The 9,224-nt window shown below is 43.5% G+C and overlaps 1 protein-coding gene across 3 annotated transcripts in view; it reads right to left on the bottom strand.

The window, feature by feature from the left end:
• Window positions 1-7,224: 7,224 nt before the first annotated feature.
• The window catches only part of MIB2 (MIB E3 ubiquitin protein ligase 2), a 53,617-nt gene continuing 51,617 nt past the window's right edge, over window positions 7,225-9,224 (bottom strand). For all 3 annotated transcript variants that reach the window (XM_076356439.1, XM_076356440.1, XM_076356441.1), the window contains one exon: window positions 7,225-9,088. In XM_076356439.1, coding sequence (XP_076212554.1) covers window positions 8,847-9,088 — 242 coding nt within the window. In that variant the 3' untranslated portion in view covers window positions 7,225-8,846. The remainder of the gene's footprint in view (window positions 9,089-9,224) is intronic.

Below are 9,224 nucleotides of genomic sequence, written 5' to 3'. Positions count from 1 at the left end.
TGAGTAGCCTTGCAGTTACTGCCAAAGTTGTGCAGAATCACTAGTTTCAAAAAGCCCTAAAAAAATAAAAAAATGTAGACTTTACATTAAGCCTCTTTCCAATGTGCCAAAGATTCTCTTAGCCTCTGCCAAGTGTATCATATTACTGCAGCTGAAAGTTGGGCTGGCGGAGGAAAAGCAGCAAAGTGAAACAAGCTGGGATGGACATGAACTCTTTTCTTTAACTGACTGTATAATCAGCAGAGGACAAATCTGCAGTTGTCAGCTTTATGTAATGAAAAAATTGGGGGAGGGGGCAGAAAAAGGGAATCCAGAAGCCAGCATCATGCCCTCGGAATGTTTCATTAGGGATGCTTAACGCTAGAAGAGCTGTCATTTGTCAGGGGCTGTCTTCAGGAGCAGAGTGAAAAATGAGATGCTGTGAGAGAGCAGGCAGGGCTTCTCTGCTTAGGAAATTCTGGTCAGGGAGTTTACAAACTCAGATAAAAGTAAACATCAACTCCCTCTTCCATGAAACCTGGCAAGTGACCTGCAAATTTCTTGTGTACTTGGGAGCTACCCAGTAAGGGGTTATCATGCTAGAAAGGCAAGTATTTTCAGAATCGTCCTGATTTTGGGTACCTCAGCTTGAGCACATCAGAAAGACCGACTTGGAGAAGTGGTCGGTTTGCCTTAAGCTGTTAGGTTCTTTAAGGCATCTCCAGGCTGCAGACATGAAGTCAACTCAGGACTTTTTAAAAAGCTTACTCAGAAATTCTCAGGTTTTCAGAAACAGCTGCACTTTTCTGTCTGGTCACTAAGCGCTGGATACTCAGCGCTCCTGAGGTGGGATGTCCTTAGCTAAACAGTTCTGACCAGGCAGAGGAAAAGGAACTGTGCAATCTCCTAGCTTCACAAGCAGATGGCAGGGAGGGGGTAGTTCTGTTGCCAGCCAGTATAAAACAATCCTAAGGGATATCCGAAGCATTTGAAAGGTTTCAGAAACTTCTTGAACTTTTAATAATAAAAAATGGTTTCATTTGAATTTTTTTTTTCCCTAGTTCATAATCAAGCCTGCAACGTTTTATAAGTTTTATGTATTTTCAGACTAAAGCTGGCCGGGAGCTTTTAAACAACTCAGAATAAATATGACCAATGAGTCTGTACAATTTCATGAAAATTTTCTATTTTAATTTTCACCAAGCTCCCCCCTGGAGAAAAAACATGCTTTCTGCAGAGAGTAGACAAAGCGCAGCAGTTGTTCAGATACCAGAAGGACAGAATACGGAGTAACGTGAAAGGAAGTTGTGGATAGAATTACAAAGGAAAGCTGGAACTAGGAGGACGAGAAAGAGCAAAGCAAGGGTACCGGGCTTGAGCTCCTGTGGACCAAAGCAGTCAGCTGCAGCAGTCAGAGATGTTGGCTCATCTCGGCTGTTAGCTGCAACTTTCTAGGGACAGTTACACCTCTTTCTCAGTAGCAGAGTTGGCAGAATGAAACATGCCTGTGCGTGAGCACTCTGAAAAAGTGCTTTGTTCGGAGCTCCAGAGAGCGGTGCAAATGCACCTCCATTTGTGGTTTAAGCTGTAGACCACAGTATGAAGTGAGAAACTGGTAACTTATCAGTATCTCAAGTCCCCTGAACAAATTTCTGTCGGAGTCTGTAGACGAGAACACATCTGCAGAAAGACCGATTGAGAAGGGAGTCTTGAAGTAAAAATCTGCCTTGGAATGGGGCTCAAAAACTTCAGCCAAGAGCTCTTCTCCAGTAAAGCAGTACTGGCTCAAAAGAAAAATACTGCTCGCAAACACAGTGCTGGAAGAACACTGAGTTTCAGTCGTGGAACTGCGTAACGGCGTTAAGCGCATCCACCTTTCATACGGCTAGTAAGAGTCAGCAGTGTTTGAGAAAGATTTTAATTTATGCACTGTTACATACGCCCTCTCCACTTGCCAGAGTATCTGAGCATCTCAGTCTCTCAGATCATTTAATCTCACATCAGCCTTGAAGGTAGGAAGGTAGTGCTATTATCTGCACCTTACAGGTTAAGACCATACTGTGCAGGAGAAAAGACTTGCCTGAGGTCAAGCATGGAATCTTGCAGAGCAGGAACCTGAAACCTTCCAAGCACCCAGTTAGTGCCTTACTGTTTCTGAAGATGGCTACATGAGCCTGAGTTTTAAAGCATAGATTGAGAACTCACACAACCACATAGCCTGAGGAAACGAGGAATTTCTTTTGTCCCAATGTAAAGAAAGTAAACACTTTTGTAAAATACATCTCGGCTCAGACCCCCCACAGCAAAAAAGTTAGTATCTAGAGCTTTAGTAAAAGTGCATTCTTAAGGACCTCGTTGTTTCCTAATACTTATTCATGCAGCTACTAAAGGTTAGAACAGCCAAGCCCTTTTCCATGAGTTACTGAAGTATTCTGAATGGGGAAAGAGACTATACTATATATTAGCCGTTTATGTTCTTGTGCCACATGTGGTGGGTGAATGGGAATCTTTAGCTGCAGAGATGATTCATGACCTCTGTGACATTTAGGATCCTGCTTCCCTGTCCAGGTAGCAAGCAGGTTATACCCTGATGGATCAGAAGTGAGAAAGCAGGGTTTCTTGGAAAGCACGTAGCTCGCTTTCCCCCCATATGCTGGGAATGCACTGTGCCCATCCACATAGAAATTCAGTGCCTGTGCATCCAACTTTACCAAACCGCTGGCTGCAGAATGCTTTCCAAACGTTTAAAATTTAAGCCAAATATTTGCTCAGAAACCAGCTCAGTAGTAAGGCCAAGACAAATCTCATTTATTATGGCAATGCAAGTCAGATGAGGAAAGCTCTTATGCTGAGGTATTCAGAATTTACAGATGCAACTTGTGGGGCTAAGGGAGACACATGAACTTAACGCTGTGCACACTAACAATGCTTCTGATAAAGTCACTGTGCATCCAGATTCTTTGGTGCACAAGCTCTGGCCAGAATCCTCAGTGCCGCTGCTGGTAAAAAGCAAAATTTCAGGTTTATACTTAGTTTGTTAATACTGTGGTTGTTAAATTTCAAGCACAGCTCTCTTCTGTAGATATTTTAAGTATTAGTAGGACCAGAGTGCACATCTGTTGCATGTTGACATTTCATCCCTGTTCCCTGCCCCGGGTTAAGAATATCATGGCTTTCCCAAGAGATACTTGTGCTTAAAGGACTCTCAGACGCAGCCATCAGTGGCCTCAAATCTACAGCACTTGTCAGAATTTAAGCCTCTTTCAGATGCTTCAGACAGCTCCCCAGACTCCCTTCTGGGAGCCAGGGTTGCTCTGTGCCAAGGGCAAGAAGTTAGTCAGAACTCTGAAGTTGTATCTGTCTTTTCTAATAGCTGAAAATACTCTCCATGCTTTATCAGGCAGCCTGAGCCCCTGAAAGGACTGCTCTTACACAAGTGCAGAGAACTGCTGCTGTGACTCTGGAGTTCTGCTGAATTTTAGAGGTCTCAGGTTCTCAAGTGCGGATATTTGGTTTGGACTACAGGCGAGAACTGTCATCCTGCCTATATTTGGACAGAAAAACATTCCTGGCTTTGGTTTCTGCACAGCGTCTAAAAGCAATGGAACACATTACACTTTGAGGGAATCCATGTGGTGTAATGGGGAATAGGAAAGGACGACAGAACTGACTTTGCTTTGTCTTCGTGCTGTTAGCAGCAGTGACCAGGACCTGGATATCATTTCTAGGGAGCTGGGATTTTCTAAGCAAACAGTCAGGGATGCATACCCTGAGACCTCTCCGTGCAATAAATGTCACGTGAAAAAGCAGGCTCTAAACAGCTGTCAGAAGGGAGTGAATGTTGCATAAAACCTACAATGGTCATCTAGAGACTATGGAGAACAAAGGATTGGATCATTTGCACAACACAATACATTTTCTTCGTTAAATCACCTCAGTCTTGCTTTGCTCTTTTCAATCTTAATTGCCGAAATGTTTAAAGTGGGGCTGCCGTATAAGGCACAACATATGGCTACATTCCCAAGGGCAAGTTTTAGTTCAAAAATAAATACTTTCTCACTTCCATGGATTATTCTTAGCATTTCTCTCCTCCCCTTTATTCAGCATTGTTAACATTAAATGTTACTTTCAGCACTATTTCTAGATGGTTCTCTCTGCTACATTTGCCACGTTTAAGAGGAAAGCTAGCCCTGGTGCAGCAGGCCAGGAAGCACACTGGCACCGCTTCATTCAAGTCCCCAAGATGACGCAAGAACAATATATTCCGACATACCCAGTCACGCTAAGAGGCACTACACAGAGAACAACCATTAGTGCTAGAACTGCAGATGTCCGGCTATCCAAAACTAATCCCACCTCTCATTAAACCTCTTATTTACTCATGGATTAAGTGCATATTATTCAGCATTGGAACAAACTGCTCCCGTTAGCTTCCCCTGTCGTGAGCTGGGAGTTCTACATGGAGGTGGGGAAGAGAGGGAAAGAAGAAGGACCTAACATCTGATCGTGTCTGATGGCTCAAGGCATGAGCATCAGCGTTTCATCTCTAGGGCACCAGTCCAAATCCAGGCCACAGGCAGGGGAGGGGGAGCGCACACAGCTGAATGTGATTTACCACATATTGGCTCCTTGGTGGCCCATGTGAAAAGAATTAGCAAATCCTCATATAGCTCTTATTTTAAAAAGCACTTACATATTTATCCCTTCATCTCACAACTTGGGGGGAAAAAAAAACAACCCAACATTCTTGCATGGTTCCTGTGGGAACGGCAGTTAAAACTTGTACTTTTTCAGTGGGTCATGGACTAAAAAGGATCGTATCTGCTGTAGCAGGGAGCAACATTCCCCCGGGAGGGGGAGAATAAGAATGTTCTTTAGTCCCCAGGCATTCTCCCACTTTCTATCATGCAGCCCCTCGTGATCAGCATCTGCTGATGTTCCTAGAAAAATCCATGGTCTGCTGAATAGCAAATGAGCTGAAAACAAGGGCTTGCTCCAGCTGGCAAAGAAAACGGAATATTTTGCTTAACTGTCAATTTGGAGCTGCAGCTCACAGAAGTGCCTGTACTGGCCTGACCTTGTGTTACCAAAGAGACATGGTCTTGACCCTAGCCAGCAGCTCAGCAGTCCAGTCGTGGCCACGTAGCAAGTAGAATTTCAGGAATGAAATGAGGGAGAAATTTTTATCAATATACAGATAATAAAGTGTGTCCATAACAGAGCAAGAATTGCTTCCCTGGGCGGGGATATTTTTGTTGTTGCTCTTTAGTGGGCTATATTAATAATCTGTAATTCATTTGTGGATGGACCAATCCTCCTGAAATCCTGGGAGCATCATAGACTGGTGGGAACACAATCAAAGGAGAGAGGGGTTCTTTTCCTGACTCTGCCTTTTGACAAGCTATCTCCCTCTCTCTACTCCCTCGGTCTCATGCTGCCTGTAAAACGTGGAGTTTTGGCCACATTTCCAAAGGAAGTGCTTTAGAAACCCTGTTTCCAAGTATGAGATGAGCTGCCGTCTTGTATTTAAAGTCTTACACCAGAAAAACTCAGCAAGATCTTTCCCTTTCAAAACCATTGCTGTACATGGCTGCAAGGTACAGAGCTGCATTTCAGGAGATGGCAGAAGCCCCAGTGAAAACAAGGAGCTCCCCAGCTCATTTGCGGAAGACCTGTCAGCCTCGTTTGTGGGAGACCAACTGGTTATAAACATCAAGCAGAAAGCTACTCGCTACCCACACTGATTAACTAATGACAATATTTGTCTTTCGTCTTTAAAGGAGCGTTTGCCTGCTGCTCTGACATCTCCTTGCCTCTCTTCAGCCCCTTGCTGTTCCTATAACCAGCAAGAATACAAACTGGTAGCAAAAGGAGAAAGGGGAGGAACATCTTCCCCCACCTTGCCCCCTCCTTCCCTCTCCCATAATCTCTAGCTAAATTTAATGCAGCTCCTAATCTCAGGCCAGGCTCTTGGCTCTTTTCCTGCTTACTACAGGTATCTTTTTCTTCTCATACTTCACATTCAAGCCTGAATGGGAGCAGAGAAACTATTTTGCAGGCTGAGAGTACAAACCAGATTACACATGAACTAGATGAACTAGCAAGTACGCAAAGCTCACCGTTTCACCCAGCGTGGCACTCGATCGGCCGCAAGCCACGCTCTCATCCTGGCCCTCCGTGTAAGCAGGCTTATCAGGAAAAGATAAAACAGCAGAACCTTCTTCACTTCTCCAAAGCCTGACTCCCATGGAGCTGAGCCTGTCACGGGGGGCAAAACTTGCCAAAAACATACCTGGCACATGTGGGCATCTGCTTGCCTTCTGTTATCTCTTGTTCCTGTGGCTCCACTGACATCTTGCTTCTTCTCTGTTGTGGTGCAGCAATTCCCTTCTTCTTACTAGGAAAATGAAAGGGTCAAAATGGTGCTTAACAGCTCAACTCTTGCTCCTCAAAAGCAATCACAGCAGGAAGAGGGAAATGAAAGAATATACTCCCAACCTGAATGCTATGGTTACAAACCGTTTCTGTAGTTCTTAAGCAGGTATATTATGCTGTGCAAAATTCCATCTCCAATTTGGCCATACAATGAATTTCAGACATGAAAACAAGATCAGGAGACCTTGAAATGGAACTTGCATTTTAAAAAAATCAAAACATAAAATTGAGGGGAGCTCTTCTTTCCCTACAAAATGTCTTTTCATTAGCCGGGGGCGGGGGGAGGAATCTCCATTTTCTGCAACAGCTGCACAGCTTGGAAGTCGAAGGCTGCAGTCTTCCTACAATTTTTTTCCTTTAGGAAGAATAATCACTTGGAAGCCTCTTTTCATTTAGTATCCAAAGACATTATTAAAAAAATGAAGCAGATGCTCCCTGTTGTTTTTCCCTGAATAAACTGACACCTTAGGCATAAGAGATGAGAGTAATACAACAGATACTGAACAGGTTGCCACCTCTGTCCCCTCTTCCCCAAGTGCCAGCACACATACACATTTAACACACACGATGAAGTACCAACCAGTTTCACCTTTAGTAAACTGCTTTTGGATTTGATGTAGAGGCTTATGAAAGAACTGTATTTCAAAAAATGCTCAGCATGGGGTTGGGGTAATACATAGTCTGGAAAATTATTCACTTGCACCAAATAGTGGTTAAAGCCATTATAAAGATGGCTCAGTCTTGTACTTTTTGAAAATAGCCTTTGCACAGTACTTTTCTGTTGTTGCCCTACCACAATACAGCAAACGCTTTAGGGAAACGTCTGGTTTATTCCAAAGGAATTCACACTAACATGAACTTCTAGGAAATGAGTATCTGCACCTCTGATTTTTACCAAAGCTGATTCAGAAATTCAGCTTTAGGTTATTTGGGTGTTAAATCTAACCCAACCAAATAATTTAGGGGTTAAATCTGATCCATTTTCATAGCTCAAAAAAATCCACTGAAACTGTAACAGCCTCAAGTGAGTATTTTGACAAAGATTATCTATAGGAGTCAGAGGTTGTGACATAAGACTTTCTCACACCACCAAGGGATTACGAAGAAGAAATAAATATTCCTGTAACTACCATATAGTCCACAAAGTTAAAAATTTCTTTAAAAGATTTGCCATCTCTTTGCTAATGGACAAAGATAGTAGAGGAACACAATATTGTTATTTGTTTTAGATATTGCTTGCAATATGTAACAAACAGTATGCTTGTGTATAATTGTGTCATTAAAGATATACACCACACACGCAAACACGTATATATACATACACACACCCAGGGCACACTAGCCCCACAGGTTGCCACTTCCACCAACAGTTATTTTACAAGATGGACTCAGTGGATAATATTCTTCAGTCAGACAGTTGGAAAACACAATACAGCTGGATCCATATTTCAGCTACTGTTTGTACATTCATTTTAATGGTCAGGAAAATATATATTTTATTTTATTAAGTTTTTCTGCAAAACAAAGAAACAAAAATGAAATCCCTTTTTCTCATGTCTTAATTATTACTATTTATTTTCTTTACACTTTGATTGGAGTATTTAACACCTGCCTTTGGCATTATGGATAGAAAGCTCAGGAGTCTCTGAACACATGGTTGTGCCAAAAAAAAAAAAAAAAAGGAAGAAGAGTGTCACTTAGAGGTTAGAAATATTTGTTGTAACAACATATTTTCTCCAATCAGTGTTCACTACTTTATCTCTAAGGCACACACTCTGTCTTTAGGATCTCATTACATCCAGATTTGCCTCTGTCAGTCCAAGTTCTTGTTGAGCCCGTAAGTACTAGTTCAGAGAGCATGCTGTCTTAGGACATTACCTCCCTACCACCGTCAGGCATCTGGGAGAACTGACGCCATGACTGATCTCTGGTACCTCCTCACGTGAAGTGCAAGCATATGCTTTGCCATTGCCTGCCAAGGTACGAGGTATATCCTCCTACAGCATCTCCTTTCAGAGCAGTGCAAGGCTGCAAATCTGACACAGCAGGGCACTAGACATGACGCAGTCACTGGAGTTGGATGCCGTTGAAAACATCTGCATATGGAAGTCTATTCGCCTCTGGTCTGAAAGTCTCTTCTGCCTTCAGTAGGCAGGTCAGTGTTCTTTACTTCAGGTCTTTCTGACGGATCAGCAGCACAGTGTGAGGGGGCTGCCTGCCCTCAAGCACCGCTCCTTGGCCTTATGACATTGTAAGTAGAGGGGACTCCCTCCACCTCCACCCAAATCACATCAGTTATTTGCTTCCCTCTCTTTCAGGATGGCTTTGCAGGTAGCCAAACACATCAGCCTGACTAGCGCTTCTCATCTAAAATGCAAACAAAAAGGAAGTAAAGGAGGGAGGTGGGAATGGGAAGGGAAGCAAGCATATCCTCAGACAAAGATCTGAATCCTCTCCCGGATAGCCTGCCGGCAGATTGGGCAGACAGTAAGGGCTGTGCTGCAGTCCGGGCAAGAGCCATGTCCACACTGGAAGACCAGTTTGATTTGGTCATCGATGCAAATAGGGCAGGTGATGCGCTCTTCCATCTGCCGGTAGCGGTTCTGCAGCTCCTCCATGAGCTTCCTCTGATCTGTGGATTCAGAGCTTGGGCTGCACTCTACCTCGGTGCTGTCTGCAGGGGTGGAGAGCAGGAAGAGAGTTAGTCACTAGTGTGCTCTGCCTCATGCAGTGTCTCTTTAATTAGACTCTGCCCCTCAAGAGTAGCAATTAGTTCAGACTAAACTCTCTTCACTGAGCCTTATCCAGGG

This window comes from Aptenodytes patagonicus, chromosome 19 (assembly GCF_965638725.1).
Source record: "Aptenodytes patagonicus chromosome 19, bAptPat1.pri.cur, whole genome shotgun sequence".
Taxonomy (NCBI): domain Eukaryota; kingdom Metazoa; phylum Chordata; class Aves; order Sphenisciformes; family Spheniscidae; genus Aptenodytes; species Aptenodytes patagonicus.
The sequence above is the reverse complement of the archived record's forward strand: the minus strand, read 5'-3'. Positions and strand labels throughout refer to the sequence as shown.